Source organism: Arachis hypogaea, chromosome 11 (assembly GCF_003086295.3).
Source record: "Arachis hypogaea cultivar Tifrunner chromosome 11, arahy.Tifrunner.gnm2.J5K5, whole genome shotgun sequence".
Taxonomy (NCBI): domain Eukaryota; kingdom Viridiplantae; phylum Streptophyta; class Magnoliopsida; order Fabales; family Fabaceae; genus Arachis; species Arachis hypogaea.
Window position 1 is genome coordinate 16,143,762 of NC_092046.1, and position 18,490 is coordinate 16,162,251.

The 18,490-nt window shown below is 36.6% G+C and overlaps 1 protein-coding gene and 1 long non-coding RNA gene across 2 annotated transcripts; one reads left to right on the forward strand and one right to left on the reverse strand.

The window, feature by feature from the left end:
• Positions 1-6,893: 6,893 nt before the first annotated feature.
• On the reverse strand, positions 6,894-9,472 carry LOC112720399 (BTB/POZ domain-containing protein At5g66560). Its single transcript, XM_025771338.2, has 4 exons — positions 9,328-9,472; positions 9,171-9,240; positions 7,792-9,090; positions 6,894-7,620 (listed from the first exon to the last, which is right to left on the reverse strand). Exons 1-4 carry the CDS (start codon positions 9,366-9,368, stop codon positions 7,012-7,014), a joined length of 2,019 nt encoding a protein of 672 aa, XP_025627123.1. The 5' UTR covers positions 9,369-9,472; the 3' UTR covers positions 6,894-7,011.
• Positions 9,086-10,339, forward strand: LOC112720400 (uncharacterized). Its single transcript, XR_003162151.3, has 2 exons — positions 9,086-9,252; positions 9,389-10,339. It is a non-coding gene; the product is annotated as an uncharacterized lncRNA (long non-coding RNA).
• The last annotated feature ends 8,151 nt before the right edge of the window (positions 10,340-18,490 follow it).

Here is an 18,490-nt window from a genome sequence, read left to right on the forward strand (position 1 = left end):
TTGGATAACTGATTCGGATTTCAAACTGTTATTCATTTAAAGGAATTGATATAGAGAAAAAAGTATTAACTGTATTGTGCAGAAAAAAAAGTTAATTAAGATTATTTTTAAGTCAAATATTTTGACGTTTTATTTCTCCTTTTGTATTTTAACTAAATTTTAATTTTTTTTTCACTGCTAAAAAAAATCAACGAAAAAAACCTCCTAATTAAAGTGCATATATAATTGATTTTAAATCTTTTATAATTCTATATTATAAAATTTAAGAGACCAATAGTTTTTTAAAGAAAATGTTATCGATTCTATATCTTTAGTCTTTATTTTATAAAGAAAATGAAAAGAGAGCATATTTACTTAAGTGATTTTTTTGAGACCAATAACATAAGAAAAATGAGATATTTTAACAACATTTAAATACATAATTGTTTTGAAGGTTATTTAAAACGAATAAGTTTGATTTTAAACGTGAGGTCCAAATTCCTTTTAAGGTAGCGTCTGATGTTTTCTAGTGTCAAAGTGTCACTGTTCGTGTTTCATGTGAGGAGGTGGGGTGATACCTATAATTTCTATTTACGAATAAATATTTTTTCTATTTGTTGGTCACGCTTTTTAAATAGAAAAAATATACATTTCTGCTAAATATCTATCCAACCCACCTTCTCTAGCCAATTTGTTGATCACACTTTTTAAATAATAGCAATCATTGGTGAAATGGTCGTAGATTTTATGGTATTTGTAGTATTCTGACCGACTTTCGCCTTTGTTGTTTTTGACTGGTCTAGGAGGAAGAATCTTTTCTGTGTGGTGAATCTTTCTGTAGACGTCAACAAGGAAAACTTGTAGCGAGGTATACTTGTGATACCTTCAAGTTTTATCTGAGCTGTATTTTTCTTTTTTCTTTTTTTATTCTTTCTCTTTGTCTCGAGCTGTATATAAATTATGTTGTCTTGGGACAGACTCTCTTAACTGAGCAGTTTTCTCCATGTTGATATATTTTTCGACTCACTCTTGTACCTCATAAAAGGAAGTCGGGTGCCTCTTTGATGTAGACTGGGAGAAAGGACCTTTTTTAAGACCGTTAACTAGTCCCATTATAACTGCTTCCGTAGGGAGGTTTTGAATCTCCAGGCATGCCTTATTGAATCTTTTTATATAGGCCCGTAAAGATTCTCCGACTTCTTGCTTTACACCCAAGAGTCTTGACGCATGTTTGACCTTATCCTTTTGGATAAAAAATCGGGTAAGGAAACTTCTCGCCAAATCGTCAAAGCAGGTGACCGATCTGGGTGGTAGACTATCGAACCATTTCATTGCTGCCTTGGTTAACGTAGCTGGGAAAGCTTTACAACGAGTTGCATCCGACGCGTCTGCCAAATACATATGACTTTTGAAATTACTCAGATGATGTCTTTGATCGGTCGTTTCGTCATAGAGATCCATGTCTGGGCTTTTAAAGTTTCGAGGAACTTTGGCTTGCATGATTTATTCTATGAACGAATCCCCCTGCTAGAGGCATTTCTTCTCGGTCAGCTCGGACTCTCCTATCCTTTTAAGTCGGATTCCAGTTTCAAGAGTTTTTCTTCTAATTTCCTTCGCCGTTGTACCTCCCTTCTCAGGGATCTTTCGGATTCTCGTTGTCTCTCTAGCTCTTGTTCGAGTTGTTCCATCCGAGCTTGATGTCCGTGGACGAGTCCCATGTTTTCTATGGGATCTCTTGGCCCGAACCCTTCAGGTCGATGAACCTTCGAGCTTATCATGTTTACTCACAATTTCTTTTTATCCCATATCACTGCATTATACCAAAACATCATAATATTAATGAAAAACACCAATAATAATCCAATATAAAAAAAATTAGCCTTCATGAGTTAATTATTCAATGATTCTACAGATTTTATACACCATCGTCAATTATCATTGCACATATAAAAAAAATATCTTGTTCCCATTTTTTACCTAACCCCTTTCGGTGACTCCCTACTGCATATCCAAGTTACCTGTTTTGTATAAATGCACTGTCACGGTCTAAGTTAGTTCCCAGCCCCAGAAAAAAAAAGCGACGATCGTATAAAAGGTTGCTTGATTTAACAGTCTTCTGTCCATTCAAACGTCACTTCAATAGTGCAGAGTTTAGATCATATCCCACTCAAGAAGAAAGCATTATTTGGACTAAGTTCTAGCCAGGATACGCATTAATTGCGTCGTCTGTGCCATCCACATAATTATGATAAATTAATTGATCAAACTGGCAGTTTTTTAACAAAAATAAAATAAAATAAAATACACCATCAGTACGCATAGCAAGGGGTTAATGAAGGGGTTAATGAATGATCATAACAAACCGGCATTTGCTAGCCACTATATTGGCGGATTACATAAAGATAAACCCACAACAGTACAGTCGGGGGAGGATTAGCAAGAGTGGTAAACAGTCACGTTCATTCAGATGCAAACATTTCTGATAAGAGCACCATGATATCTTTGGAAATGTCCCTGAAGAACTTGCTGTAGCTCTCGAGCTGCCCAGAAATACGGACAACCTCCATCATTTGAACACCCCCTTTGAACTTCTTCCTCGTCTTTGTGATCAATCATTAGCAACATGGAACACGGATAACCTGCTTCGACGCTACCCTCTGTTGAGGCCCTAGCAAGCAATTCCATCCCTTTGTCACGGCGGCCAAACCGGAGATACTCCACGAACCCCTATCGGACTATAGCATCCACATTTCCTACTTCCACGCAGCGATCAAGGAATCTCCTTTCAGGCTGGTCGAGGTAAAGAAAAAAGTGCGCTAACGGTTTATACGACATCGTCGCTTGCTTGTATACAGCGACTGAACTCGCCACATCCAGGAACACCTTACACGTCGCCTGCATGTTGAACATATCCTTAATCGAATTTGATGCAACCATCGTGGCAATACTCGACCATATTTCGTGAGGAAGAAGATTCAGCGGACATTCGTGCTGAACGGATACGTCCACTTTCTTTCTGTCCTTCTGGGAACTTTCGGCCATTTGCAAGGACTTCGTGGAGGGATTATTGGAGATTATAAAGAGGATAGACGAATTTGTAAATGACCTTGTGGCATTTTGCTTTTTAATATATTGCCGTGGGGGGGAGGGGTTGTGGTTCAGTATCGCATACGTTTCTCTAGATGTTTTCTTCATTTACCAATGCGTCCAGATAAGACCAGGCATTAATACATGGACGGACACTTTTGTTAGCTGTTATATATTATTATAGTATAATTTTTACTTATCGCGATAGTATAATTATATTAATTAAAAAAGCATATATCCTATTTAACTGGGAACACATATTACAATTTCCTCCATAACCTTGATATACACCAACACTCTCTTCATATTAAAATTAAAAAGTTCACTCGATAACAATTTATATTGGGAATTAATTCTTCATAAAAATTAAATCTAAAAATATAATAAATTCATTGAAATTAATAGTGGTGAAAACGACAAATGTTATTACTTTTTGATTTGCTGGTGCAAGTACACCCCTATTCCTGTACCTAGAGTCCCTGCATCCCTACTCCTGAACATAGGGTCCGCGTGCAAGTAAACCTCGACTGCTGTTGCACCATTCTAGTTGCTTTATTTGTTTACTCTTCTATTTCTTAGCCTCCATGTGAGAGAAAAACCCATAAATTATATTGCACCATCAAGCCTAACTCCCTCTCCCTCTGCAAGGTCTACCAGATCTCCTTTAACAGTCGGATGGCAATGCGAACAGAAGGTAGGTGGTACGTCGTCTTTAGAGGGAGGATACCCAGAATATACCCCAACTGCGAGACGGCATCGGCTCAGGTGGATGGCTTTCCACGGAACCTGCTTCTTCGTTACCGGAGTTACCAAGAGGCCGTGAACGCCTGGAACAACTACTTCCAGGTGACTGCATCGCCTATTCCGGGGCTGGGCAGTGAGCTCCCGCTGGAATAAAGTTCAATCGATTCGTTAATGGTGGACGGCACGATACGACGGTGACGACGACTTCGCTTGTTTCGGGGCTGGGCAGCGAGCTCCCACCGGCGTGGGAGTTCAATCGATTCGTTCACGGTGGACGGCACGATACGACGGTGACGACGACTCCCGCGGAGGTACCAGGTGCATCTGGTAAGCGAAAATTGTCTTCTTGCGATGCCCCCACGTCTAGTCACTTGCAGCCAGCCAATCGATTGAGGACCTACAATAGGCTGTTGCGTCGATCGAGTACCATGTATCCTAGATCGAAAGAGAGAGACAAGAACTCAAGACTCAACTAAAAGAAATCATACGGTAGCTGGCCGACATTTTGCTGGACAGGTAAAGTCCCAGGTCTTAGGGCCCAGTGCAACAACGGGATGGAGACACCGTAAACCGACCCCTCCCCCGCAATGTATGTAACTAGGGCGGCCCATGTAACTGAGAACGGGCTGTAGTATTGTACTGTTCAGGTCTTTTTTTTTCGAGTGGACCTATTAGCTAATGCCGTTGTGAAATACTGACTGCTGGATGCGAAGGTTATGCGTGTGAGCATTATCTTTTAAACATAGTGATAATGGATCTTTCCACACATCCGTTTGCATTACGAATGTAATAATTTGTGTATAGCCTCGTGCTTAAGCTATATCATCATCCAACGAATCCTTCATACCAGATCAAACATAGGATTCTCCAAGCACAACAACAGAAACACAATAAAAATATATTCCATACAAGGATAATCATGCGTAAATTCCAAATAAAATAGCATATAATGCTACATACTGTAATGCCAGATACGAGAAGAAGCATAAAGTCATAAACAACAAGATTCAACAACACACATCAATAATTTAAATGCTTCGATTTTACAAAGCAATAATTTAATACTGATTGTACTTCCCAATGAAATAATTTAATTTATTTTTTTATCTTTCCAAAAATAAAAGAGGTGCATTATTATTTTATTGAATAAAAAAATCTCCTTACAAAGCCACATCAAATTCTGCTTGTTAAAGGGTAGGTATTCATCCTCAACCAATCATATTGCACGAATACAATCTTGGGTTCAATTGGAAAAAAAATGTGCATGTTAAATATTCAACGTTTCTGTTAATTTTATGCACTAGAAAAGTTGATTTTATAGAGTATTTTAATTATTATATCCTAAGGAAATTTAAATATTTAATACTGCTGTTAGATTGTTCATCAACTAATTATACATGCAATAACTAATTTGGTGTTCCTCTTTTTTTTTGTCCTGGGTGTTCCTCTTCTTTGTTCAGCCATGTTAGGGTTTTTTTTTTTTTTGGGTATTATAAAGAGGATCATACCAAACCAGTGATCTAGTTTTAACAAAATAATAAATAACCCAACACTTGAGCCCATCATTGATTTCAGATAAAAATTATAATCTACAGGCCCATCTGGATTGAGCCAAGTCCAACCAACAGTGTTCCAACCTGACCCACCCCGACCCGAAAAGTGTTCTTCCTCTCCTTCGTCATTCTCTAGCCCATGTTCTCCACGCCGCTTGGATCCTTCCTTGTTGATCGTCTCCGTCAAAGCCATACGTCTACCCGAAACAACACTCCTTGTTATCAACGGCGATCGAAACCCCTTCCAGCGATCACATTGTGCAGATCGTCATCCTTCGAACCAATGAGTCGCGACAGATGCGCCATTCGGAGAGTAGGCAGCTTTGCAGTGTGATTCTGCGAGGGGGTGGGGTGGGGGTGGAGGGAACTTCCTGTAACTCCATTGATGGTCAGTGACGGAAATGTAAACATCCATGCGATTCTAGTATGCCTCAAACGACGTCAATGATGAAACTCCTTCCTTCCCAGCCTAACTCCATCGTCTCTGCTTAAACATAACACAAATTCATTAACTGCAAATAATTTCATCTTAAAAATCATTAACTAATTCTACATAAACCTAGATAGTTTTCAGATCTAACAAAAATAACCAGCAACAAAATAAATTTGTAAAATAGCCTCTCTAACACAAGATATTCACTAACCAATCAAAGGAGGGAAGAGAAAGGGTGATCTCTACCATTGGAGGAAAAAAACGAGAGAGATTCGACGGACAACATCCAAAGGCGCACCGGTCAGCTGAAGATAAGTGCTATGTGCATTGGTGTGCCAAACACCTTCGGAACATGGAATCCGTGCCCGTGTTTGAGAAGCAAATGAGCTGAAGCTCATGAGTATATATGAATTGGTTGGGCCTTGGGCCCATTATGGCCCGATTCGTTCGGTTCGGCTCGTTTGACTCAATTTTCGGCCAAATTCTTTAAAATTAGTGTCAAAATTCTCATTTTAATTTTCTCTATCACATTAAACTATCAAATCCCATTTTCTAATCACTTTGATTAATAATTAATTTATTAGTTAGTTATTTACTAATTGCTCGAAATTTACACATTAAATACAAACATTTAAAATTTTTCACTAATAATAAGTTTATCATTTTACTCTTAAGACACATGTTAGTTAAACTCTATTTTTAATTATGTACCATTATTAATAAAAATATAAACTTTATTAAATATTTATTAATTTGTTTGATTTATTTTAATACTAGTATTGTGATTAAAATTATCTATTTTAATATTAGTATTGAAATCTCAAATATTATGGTTAGATGATAGACTTTGTATTAATTAGGTGATATACTAATATTAGTAAAAATATGAACTAATTAGATTATCTATATTATTAGTTATTTTTAGAGTTTAAAATTTAATTTTTGTTAAAATATTAATAAAGATATGTATTTTAAATCTTAATTTTAAATTTTATTATTTTATATATTTTATTTATATAAAATCGAATCAATTAATGACTCAATTTTTAATTGAACTCATAATTCAGCTATCGTTACTATACAAAATGGAATAAATATATGATAAGTTTATTTATATTAATTAATCAAAATTACAGGAGGGATCCCATCAAATCAAATTTACTCCAACAATAAGATCCTCACGTGACGAGCCAAACAGCAAGTTTAGCGTGCTGCCTATTCATGATGGGGATGATGCTGTTGCTGCTGTTGGTGGCGTCCCTTGCGTGCATCAACCACCGTCGACTCATGCGAATCGCAAACCTGCGTTTTGAACTTGCAACCGAACTTCCTTCCCAGCGCCGCCCTCCAGCCACCACCATTTCCGCCTCCATTTGGGCCCGCCTTGTCTATATTCTCGATCACTCTCTTCATAGAGGAGCACTCGCGTTCTAGCTGATGCACCCGCGTCCTCATGCTATCCATGTCGAGGCGCAGCACCTGATTCTCCCTCACAGCAGCCCGCCACGTACTCCTCTCCTCCTGCACCTGTGAGCCCCCATCTTCTAAGTCTAACGTTTCCACTCCCTCTTCCTCTTCCCCTTCTCTCTCCAGCGCCGCCGCAGAGAGCCTCCCTGGCTCCACTGCCGCCGCTTCCGCCGCTATCAGTGTTCCGGCGACGGCGTGCCGTAGCTGAAGCTGCTCGAAGAACAGCACCTGAACCATTGCTCGGAGTGGGAGTCTCTCGTTCTGCGCCGCGTGCGTGCACGCCTCGAGTGTGAGTTTCTGGCAATCCAACAATCCACAAATCTTCTCCCTCGCCGATTCTGATAGCCATGGATGTGCCTAAAAATCAAAACAGTAATCGAATTTCGTTATCCTTAGCTGAATCCCAATCCGAATCCGAATCAGTCTAAGCAAATGAAGAATAGAAATATCAAACCGAATCCTTCCCCTAAAAATTGAGTGACACTAAATCTGAAACTGAATTTTATAGCAGAATGCCAAGTTCAATACCTTGAGGTACACATCAATGGCACGGTAGAGACCGTCGTCCAATAGCCTGGCCTGATCCGGAAGTGAGATCGCGAAGTTGTAGAATTTCTCAGCCTTGAGATTCGCGTCCGAAGCTATCTCGGAAAGGTAACCGTCGAAGAGTTTTCCTACAAGCATAAGCGCGGGTGACCTCGCGGCGCTGCCTTCACCACCACCATCGATTTCTCCAGCTTCGATCCTCGCTTCCAAGCCATCCAAGAAGTGACTCAAGATCCTCTCTACGCATTCCACATCATAAAGCGTTTCATTGAGGTACGAATAACTCGGTATGAGAAGGTCATCGAGTGTGGCCTCTTCGAACTGCAATCCTATCTTCTTCTCCAACGCGTCTCTGCAAGCCTCCGAAGCGTTCAATATGTTTGCCGTTCGGAGCAACCTGAACAGGAACCTCGTCGCCGTCGCCGTCGCCGACGGCAATCTCGAACTCCTCTTCAAAGGAAGGTACGAGACCACCGTTTCCAGAAGCTCCTTCTGCTCCGCCTCCGTCAACGATGATGGCACCGGCTTCCGACTCGATCTCGAAACGCCGGGAATGTGTCTCTTCGCATAGAACATAACACAGCTCTCAATAATCTCAGGAGTCAGATTCGCGCTTCTCATCGCAACAATCAACCGCTTGAACAACGGCAAACAAAGAACCGCGAGATCCTCGAACCACGAATCCGCACCACCTCCACCAGAACCGCCTTTCCTTCTCCCACCAGCTACAGCATCGATTCCGTTCCGTGGAACCTGTTTGGACACGGATCCACGAGCGGCTTCGCCAACTCCGTCGCTTACCGGCCATCCAAACAGCGTGGGATCCGAAGATGATGCTCTTGAAACCACGGCGTCGATGCAGCGCTGCGTGATGCCGAGGTTTTCCGCCATAGGTACGATTCTCTCGCATGATTTTAGGGTTTTGACGGAGTCCTTGAGGCTCTTGAGCACCTGCTGAGAGAGAAACCTCTCCGTCTTGGACACCAGGTTATCCTCCGAGTAATCCTCCGTCATCTCGAGAAACTCGCCAGCGCAACGGAGTGAAGCCACATTGGAAGGGGACAGGTCGATCTTCACGCCATAGCAGAATTTTGCCGCCGTCTCGAACGCCTCTGAGCCACCAGGAAACCCCGTGAAAGTCACGTGACATTGTTCTTCCACTATTTCGTCTTCATCGTAGTCGTCCTCATCTTTTGTTTGGGTTCTGGCGACAGAGGAATGAGTTGCTTCTTGCTGGGTTATAAGTTGGTGTAGCTTTCGACTTTTTGACATCAAAGGGAACTGAAATTGGTATTGAAAAAAAAATAAAGAAAAGAAAGTTTAACTACAATGTTGTTAGTGTATGCACATGAGAAGATTACCTTGTGAAGATGGAAGGTCATGTCATCCACTTCTACTACAATGTCGCTTGGCAATCCAGTGGTGCAGAACCTGTAAAGTAAGGTATGTGAGAAAATCTACTAAGAGAATGAATTTACGAAACAAAATAGGAAGAAAGAAAGATATTATAGTTCTAACCATGCTTGTCCTTTTGTGCTGGCCTTTTCTGCTGATAACATTTTTTTTTCTTTTCTGTTAGTTGTTTATCCGATGATTCTATCTCTGGGAGTCTCTTAGGCTTGGTTACTGGAAACTCAGATCCATGAACATGCGAAGGGGGCACATGATTTTTCGGTTTGGGACAGGAGTTTGAAAACACTGGCAAGTTTCATTGCGTAAGAAATTACTGGAGTATGGGTGTGTGGAATTATTTAAAAAAAAAAAAAGAAGAAACATGAAAGTGGGGACTGGATTTTGGGAACACCCAGAATTGGTGCGTTTTGCTGAGGATGAAGTGGACTTGACTTGCACTACCAGTTGGAAAAACAATAAAAATGAGAATGAGAGAAATTGTTTGTTTGTGCTTTTTCGTTGAGGTTTTTATGAGAGAAAACAACGGATGAAACTTTTAGAAAAGAAAATAAATAATTAAATAAAGGACGCTAAACAGAATAGATCAATGGAATCCACAAACTCAAAGCAGACAAATGGACCTTGAGCAAAAATTCCTCAAAAGGGGATCATATATTGGATCCTTTATTTATTTTTTAAAACTTTCCTTTACCAAACCTTCTGCCCTTTCTTGTTATCTCTTTTATTTGAATGAAACACATCAGAATCTTAGTCTCACCTACTGCTCCGATGTGTCTCGTCACTAAAGAGTTTGAATTATTTTTTTCTTGAAACCCGACAATAATCCTCCATTACCCCATATCTCATTGCTTGCCAACAATGTTCTTGCACTAAATAATCCTATCTTATATTTTATATGTGGAATTCTCATTTGCTGACTTGTTGACCCGATCTGTGTAATTTAATAAATCACTAGCGTTATATTAAGCTGAACGGGTGAGATAACTGTCTCTGTTAGTTAATCAATGTAGTGATTATTAATTATTAATGATAGATAATAGCCTTTCCAAGATCACAAAATTGAAGTACTAGTATTCAACTATGCATATTAAATCCCTTGTAATTTGGTAAGTAGTAAGATCTGTTCACTTTTTAACTGTCAACTAAGAATTGATCACAGTAAGATTGTTACAATATTGGGAAACCTAACACAGCACACATCTATTTTTAGAGGTTAAAAAGTGACTCATTGGGTATAGGAGATTTGATTCGGTGACCACTACCAAACACCAACAGCTCATTAATCTTTCATGTAGCTTTGGTTCAAAAAATTGCTCCTTTATCAAGTGGGCATATATATACAAACGTGTAGTACACATCATTTAAAGCAAGTTGCTTGATATGAACGTTGATGGTAATCATAATTTGTTGAGATCTTTTATTAATTTTCAATCTTCTGAAGCTTTCAAGCTCTGGTCCTTGATTGGTTCGTGAGAATCGTGACTTTGGACAAGAGGAAAATTTTAAAATGTAGTGACCATGCCTTCATTTATGTTAGCATATCTACCCCCTCAATTCATCCTCTCTTAGAATTTATTGCTGCCTGTAATGTGTAGACAGCCGTTCTAAGGTACATTATAATACCAATCACGAGTTAAAAGTGAATGAAGGGTATAATTCAAGATTTCAAATTTGGGACGTTTGAAAAATGAAAATAAAACATGTCAAGTTGTCATGATAACAGTCCAAGATCAGAGACCGTAATCTCTACACCCTTGGAAAGTGAGAGAAAATGAAAATCTTAAAAGGCCATGGCAAATAAGACCTGGTCATTAATTTAATATAGAAAGAATTTATGTTATATCACTATATGGAAGTTAAAAAAAATAAGGAGGAAAGGAAAAGAGAAAAGAGGGGGGGGGGGGGGATGCTAGAGTCAGGGTGAGAAATTTTTTCTGTATTATGTAACTTACAGTTTTATTGGCAGTAAATTCAATATTGAAAATTGTAGCTTTTGTGAAATTAATTGTTACAAATTAATCATTGTAAAATTATTCGTTACCAATTACTCGGTTATTGAGAGACTTATAAAAACACTTATCAAGACAACAATAATTTGGATAACTTATTTAATGCAGCTTTTATAATAGAAAAGTTAGGCTGGATATATAATACAATCATGGATAATTTGACGGAGGAATTTGTTCAATAATTCCAAAAAAAAAATTTCTTGATTTCACACTAAAATAACACATTAATGAGTTTATTATACTCATGAACCTAGTTAATATGTCATTTATACTTTCTTCTTCCTTCATTGTAAAATCTTTGTATCTACCCACTAAATTATTTATTTTATGGGGGGTTTAAAAACTTTTAATGGTATAGAATTAAATTAAATTCTACCAAGAATTATTTATTATATTCATTTTTTTTAGTCACAAAAAAAACAATTTTTTTTTTACCAAAAATAAAGAGACTCAAACTCAAGACTTCTTAGATGGGTATGGAAAGACTATTCTATTTGACCTCTTAAATACAATGTTATTCTTTGTTAATATAACATCGTATTTAAATAATAAATATATTTATTTATTAAATCATATGAATAATGTTGAGTTTAAAGAAATAATAAATATAATGATGATGAATAAACATTATTATCGGGTTAAAAATTCAATTATTTCTGTTATTAGTTTGTTTATTGTACAAAAGATTATTGGAATCAAATAGGCCCAATAACAAGCTAACAAAGTCCTAAAATGGTTCAGGTCCATAAGCACTCATTCACTAACTAATGGCCCAAAAAATTGTTGCATATTACTATCTAAGAAGGAAAGAAGCAACACATTCTTATATGAACCAAGCTTGTGATCGAACTCATTCTCTCTACACTCCAAAAGGAAAGCAAGAAAGAGGAAGTTTGATTAGGATTCAAATCAAAGAAGAAAAAAGGGAATTACCAAATTCAAGCAAGTCAAAATCTAGGGTTTAGAAAGTTAAGATTAAATCAAGAGGTAAATTAAAAAAATCTTTTTCAACTTAGTGCTTCATTAATAACTTGTTGAAGATGCTATTCTCTCTCAAGCACCAAACTAAAAAATTGGAGAAAGTATAGGCTATGAAATTCTGCTACATATCAAGGGTCAAGAATTAAATTTGGAGTCAAAATTTTGATATACGATTGAGATTCTTGAAGAACATTGAAAAAGAATGAAAGAGAAGTAGCAAGGTTTGTTTGCATGTTGGCTTTAATTACTGCTGCTGTCTTTTACACTGCTGCTATTGTTGTGATATTTGGGAAAAAAGAAAGTCAAAAGTTTTAGCCAAGTTTCAAGCTTTGGAAACTTTACTCCTCTATTAAATGGGTAAACAGACAGAGATTGATTTAAAGAGTGAGCACACTGTTTGGGTTCTCATAGCTTATAAACTATCCCTTTCTTCTCCTTAAGAGTTTTACATTGAATTTTCTGTTCTTCAGTGTTCATCTTTTATTTTTTTTGTGTTTCTTTTCAATAAAAAAAAATACATTAAGTGAGAAATCAATAAAAGTCATTGAGAGAAAAGGCAAAGAGAGATATAAAAAAATTCAAAAAATTATGTAAAAGCCCTTTTGTGTGTTTATCTGTTTTATACACATGATCTTGAGGGAATTTTATTGCTAAGTTGGGGAGCACTTAGTGGTTAAAAATCTAGGGAGTGAACCTAATCAAATCTAGTTTGGGTAGAAGCTGGATTTGTTCCAGATAAGATTAGGTTGAATTCTAGAAAAATTGGTATTTTGTAATCTTTGTGAAAGATAGTAAAAATTTCTCTATAGTTGTAAGGGAGATTGGATGTAGGTCACATTGCACATGGTGGCTGAATTAGGATACATGGATATGTGATTTTCTCTTCTCTACTCTTCTTATGTTTTACTTCATTAAGAGACAAAATAAAAGTGTCTCCTACGTTGTATATTTCTCAGAAGTCACAGCTATTTGAAAGTAACTTGTTGCTCTATTTTTGAACGTTTCGTGAAGAGACAAAATAAAATTGTCTCCTGAATTTCATCTTAACAGACGCATCAGCAACTAAGTTCCAATTCCAACCAGAAATAAAAAGCTAAAAGGATTAAAAAAAAGGAGGTCATAGATTCAACCTCCTTCTCTAAATCATTCACAAATCTTCAATTGGTATCAGAGCCTGGTCTCACGAGATCAAGCTTCACAGCTTAGAGAAAAGATCCGAATGGCCAACAACATGAGTTCTAATATCGTGGCTTACACACTCACTGAAGGTCAGTCTAACAACAAACCTCCCTTCTTCAACGGCAAAAACAACCTAAAAAAGAATGACACCTAAAGAAGAAGCTGAATAGACTGATAAAGACAAGAACAAGGTGGAGTTAAATGCCAAAGGAATCAACATGATCCACTGATCAATTAGTTTTAAGAAGTACCGGAAGGTATCAAGGTGCAAAACAGCAAAAGAGATTTGGGATAAAATCTAAGACACTCATGAGGGAACTGAACAAGTGAATAAAACAAGGATCGACATGCTGAGAAAAGAATATGAGATGTTTGCTATAAAGGAAGGAGAAACCATTGTAAAATATTCGAGAGATTCTCGATCATCTTCAATAATTTGGATGCTATGGGGATGAGTCACACCGAACAAGTGCTAGTGAGAAAAATATTAAGAAGCTGTACAAAAGAATAGAAAAGTAAAGCTACAGTCATTACTGATAGTGGTAGATTAAAACAAATGTTTTATCATGAGTTGAGTAAAAAACTCCTTGCATATGAAATCACACACCTGAACTATGATGAAAACAAGAAAGGAGTGACCTTAAAATTTACTATTGAGTCATTGAAAGATAATTTTAATGATGATTTATTAAATGACGAAATTGTATTTTTTGGTAGGAGGCTAAGGAGACTTATGAGAATCAAGAGAAGAAGTAAAGGATCGAGCTCAAAGGAACAAAAGAGAGACCTCAGCAAAATAATCTGTCATCACTACATGGAGGCTGGTCATTACAAGTATGACTGTCCTAAGTTCAAGAAAGAAGACAGAACTAGGAAGGACAAGAAAAAGGTTCTGATGGCATCTTGGAATGACTTAGAGAACAATTATGAAGAAGAAGAAGAATCTGAACATGAAGCTCATACTTACTTCATGACTTACCGAGAACCAACTGATGAGGTAGATCATCCTATCCTAACTAATGATGAAATATGTCAAATGATTGATGAATTAACTGGACACATTAGAAATGGTTTAGACAGATGTCATGACCTTAAAGCTAATATTGATTCTTTAAAAGTTGAAAATACATACCTCAAAGAAAAATTAAGTGAAGCCAAAAATGTAGTAGATTTACTTGAAGAAAATAAGAGGCTTAAAACTAAAATTGAAAAACTTAAAGGAAAGCATTTGGTTATTAATTTATGGGACCAAATTGATGAAGATGAGAGGTTGCACAAAGTAATTAGAGGTTTAAATCAAGACATAGCTAAATTTGCTCAAAGTTTCAAAAACTTGGACAAATTGCTAGCTAGTCAAAGATCTTTGTTTGAAAAATATGGATTGAGGTATGTTGATATACATGAATATATTTTTTAAAAATCAAATCTTAAAATTGAAGCTTCAACTCCTAAAAATAAAAGATTTCAAACTTCACATCATTTTAAAAATTCAGCAAAGAAGAATCATTGTCAAACTTGCAAGAAATATGGACATTCATCTCAATAATTTTTTTTTTGAAAGAAAAGTTGGAAACAAAGTGTATAAGGTTGTTAGGAATTTCAATGCTCTTGGCAACCAACATAGTTTAACATCAAAGGATCTACATTGATTTGGATACCTAAGGTCACCTAAAAGTGTTGTACAGATTTGTCTTGTATCCAAAAAGAAGAAGGACATGTGGTACTTGGAGAGTGGATACTCAAGGCACATGACCGAAAATTCTACATTTTTCATCAAATTAAACAAGTACGATGGAGTTTTTTTACTTTCGGTGATGATGAAAAAGAAAAAATCATAGTCGTAAGTAAAGTGGGTAAAAAATTTTCTACATTCATTGATAATATATTTTTGGTTGATGGTTTGAAACACAACCTTCTAAGTATTAGTCAACTTTATGATTTGGGATATTGGATTACTTTCAAAAAGTTGGAATACTTAGTTGTTGACGAAAAATCTGGTGATCTTTTATTTATTGCAAGAAGATGTAATAATGTGTATGGTCTTACTTTAGAGGAACTAAAAGAACAAAATGTAGCATACTTTACATCCATGGTATCCGAAAAGTGGTTATAGCACAAGAGATTGGAACATGTTAGCATGTTTCAAATTTCTAAACTTGTTAAAAAAAATTTAGTTAAAAGTCTTCCTAAAATTCAATTTGACAAAGATATCACTTGTGATACTTGTCAAATGGATAAGCAAACTAAAACTTCTTTTAAATCCAAGGAAGATATTTCAACTAAGAGACCATTAGAATTGCTAAATATTGATCTTTTTGGTCCTACTAGAACTCAAAGTTTAGGAGACAAACTCTATAGCTTGGTTGTGGTTAATGACTACATTAGATTTAGTTAGGTTCTATTCCTTGTTCATAAGAATGATGCTTTTTCAGCTTTCTCTATTTTATGCAAAAAGATTCAAAATGAAAAAGATTTAAAAATTATTTCCATAAGAAGTTGATGGTAATCAGTGGCTAAGAGAAGGGGGGTTGAATCTTAGCCCATTTTTCTAAGTATCACTTTTTGCCTTCCAAAATAGCTTCAGGAGATTTTTCTTCGTTTTGTCTCATAACCAGACACGAGACATTTTCTTTCTGTCTCATACCCAGTCAGGAGACATTTTTCAATTTTTTCTCCTTAGCAATAGAAACAGAAATGGAGTAGAAGAGAAAGAGAGAATCACACCAAGAAGTATCCTGGTTCAGCTGCTAAGTGCAATGCAGCCTACGTCCAGTCTCCATCACAACAATGATGGAATTTCACTATATTCAACTGATTACAGACACCAATTCTTCCCTAGGAACTATCCTTTCCTATTCGGGACAAGTCCAGATTCTATACCCAAAACAGAACTTGACTTGGTCACCTACCAAGCTTTCAACTGCTAAGTGCTAACCTAGCTTGCAAGGAAATTCCCACAGAATCATGATACACAACATATAGATGTACAAAGAACCTCTAAGACATCTATGACTTTTTCTTTAATTTTGTACACTCTACCTTTTTCTCCTTACTGGCTTTTTCTTACAAACCTCACTCTATTTGCCTTTTTCACCATGAGACTCAGACAGACAAAACTAAAGAAAAGAATGCAAAATAAAACACATTGAAGGAGAAGAACTTCTGTTAGCTTGGATAGCTATGAGAACTATGTGCTTACTCTCCTAATCTCAACCCTTGGCCGTTCACCCTTATTATAGAAGGAGAAGCTTCCAAGGTTGAAACCGGTTGAACTAAGCCACCTTCTTCTTCTTCAATAATCAAAACCGGTTCGGACAGAGAGAAGAGAAAGGGAACCGAAAGCAAAACCAACATGCAATTATCTCTCTTTCATCCCTTCTCACCAAGTTTCATCAATCCGAGCCTTCCATCGTGACTTGGTCCCCAAGAAGAATTTCTGACCCTTGATGAACTCTTGATTCTTGACAGCTCCATCTATTCTATTTTTGCTTCTTCCTCCATGTAGCTACAGTAGCTACCTTCTGTGATGGATGAACAAAAGTGGAAACGAGCTTCACCTCAGAGATCTTCTTCTTTGACCGATTCGGATTGCTTCTACTTTAGGCATGGAGATCTTGAAGCTTCTTCACCACATCTTGCCTTTAGTGGTAAAGATCTCAGCCATGCCATGCCTTGGATCTTCCTTTTGCAAGGGCCATCATCACCTTGGCCACTTGCTTCTTCCTAGCTTCTCTACTTCTACCTCTGATAGCTTCTTCCATCTTCTTTCCCTTATGGAAGTGACACACGAAAACAAGATAGAGAAGAGGGAGAAGGAAAAGAAAACTTTGGAAGTAATTAGTGAAATTAAAATCAATTAAAATCAATTAAAACCCACTTCCTATCATTTATGTATAATAACGTGTGAGGCATTGAAAGCTATCAAATCAATGTAAACTTTCTCTTTCCTGTTACGAATAATGAAATTAAACCAAGTTAATTGAATTTGAATTCCACCAAAAGAGAGCGTAGGTAACCAAACCACTTCTCTTTTCTTTCTTTTTCTTTTCAAATTTGGACCATGATGATGTTGGTTTTTCAACACAATGGTTTTAGGCTGCTCCATAATTTCCTGGTCCAATCAACATAAGAATAATTCAGCCACAATGTTAACAAAATTTCTGTAGCAAAGGCTGGATGTTTTGTCAATATTTTGGGCTTTTTGTTGCTTATGCCCAATGATCAAAATTATGCATACAAAACAGAAATTATTGATCAAATAATTTTGAAGCCAAAATCAAATTAATAATTCCTAATAATAATTTTTAACAATGTTTGATAATCACAATAATTTGAAGTTTTCCAAACTTAACAATCTCCCCCTTGATGACAAACATTATTAAAAATAAAAAAAGGTCAAGGATTAAGAAAACTCCCTTGAAGATTTTGAATCCTCCCCCTTTCCATTTGTCACATAGCTCCCTCTTAATATGTGCAATTTTTCAGTAGAAGCATTACTTGTAACATGCTTAAACAAGCTTAATACAATTACAAAATAAAGTATAATGTATTCAACATATGGAACATTAATAAAATTTTGAACAACTTGTTTTTTGAGCAGATGTATAATGATAATCAAAACTTGATTTGTTATCTTTTAGATAACTTTCTGCTCACTAAGATAAACATAAAGTATGTATGAGTACTTTATGAGTACATTGTAACAAATATCCAAGACTCAACATACTTAAATCAACATGTTCAAAACAATTCCCAACAAAATTTCTTGCCAATCACAGTAATAAGTCAGGCTCAATGAAGCATTTTCTCATATTCAGTCATCAACAATGCTTCAGAAAAAATTGGCAATAAGCATCAGAGCAAAAATTTGCAAAAGGTATCAGAGCACAAAAAAATCATAGCAGGATAATGCAGAAATCAGATCACAGAAACCTCCTTTAACCATAGAGCATGAACCAATAATCATAAAAAATCAGAAATTTAGAGCACAGGTTTCAACATATTTCAGTCCTGTTTCTCAACAGATTTTAGCCCTGTTTCTCTGTTTCTTTTCTTTTTCATTTCTCCCCCTTTTGTCATCAAGGAGGGACCTGCAAAAC

Excerpts from the sequence above, each read along its gene's own strand:
- LOC112720399 (XM_025771338.2), bottom strand. The coding sequence starts at position 9,368 with ATGTTATCAGCAGAAAAGGCCAGCACAAAAGGACAAGCATG. Across the intron at positions 9,241-9,327 it reads AGCACAAAAGGACAAGCATG|GTTCTGCACCACTGGATTGC; the intron begins GTTAGAACTATA and ends CTTACTTTACAG. Across the intron at positions 9,091-9,170 it reads TGACCTTCCATCTTCACAAG|TTCCCTTTGATGTCAAAAAG; the intron begins GTAATCTTCTCA and ends TACCAATTTCAG.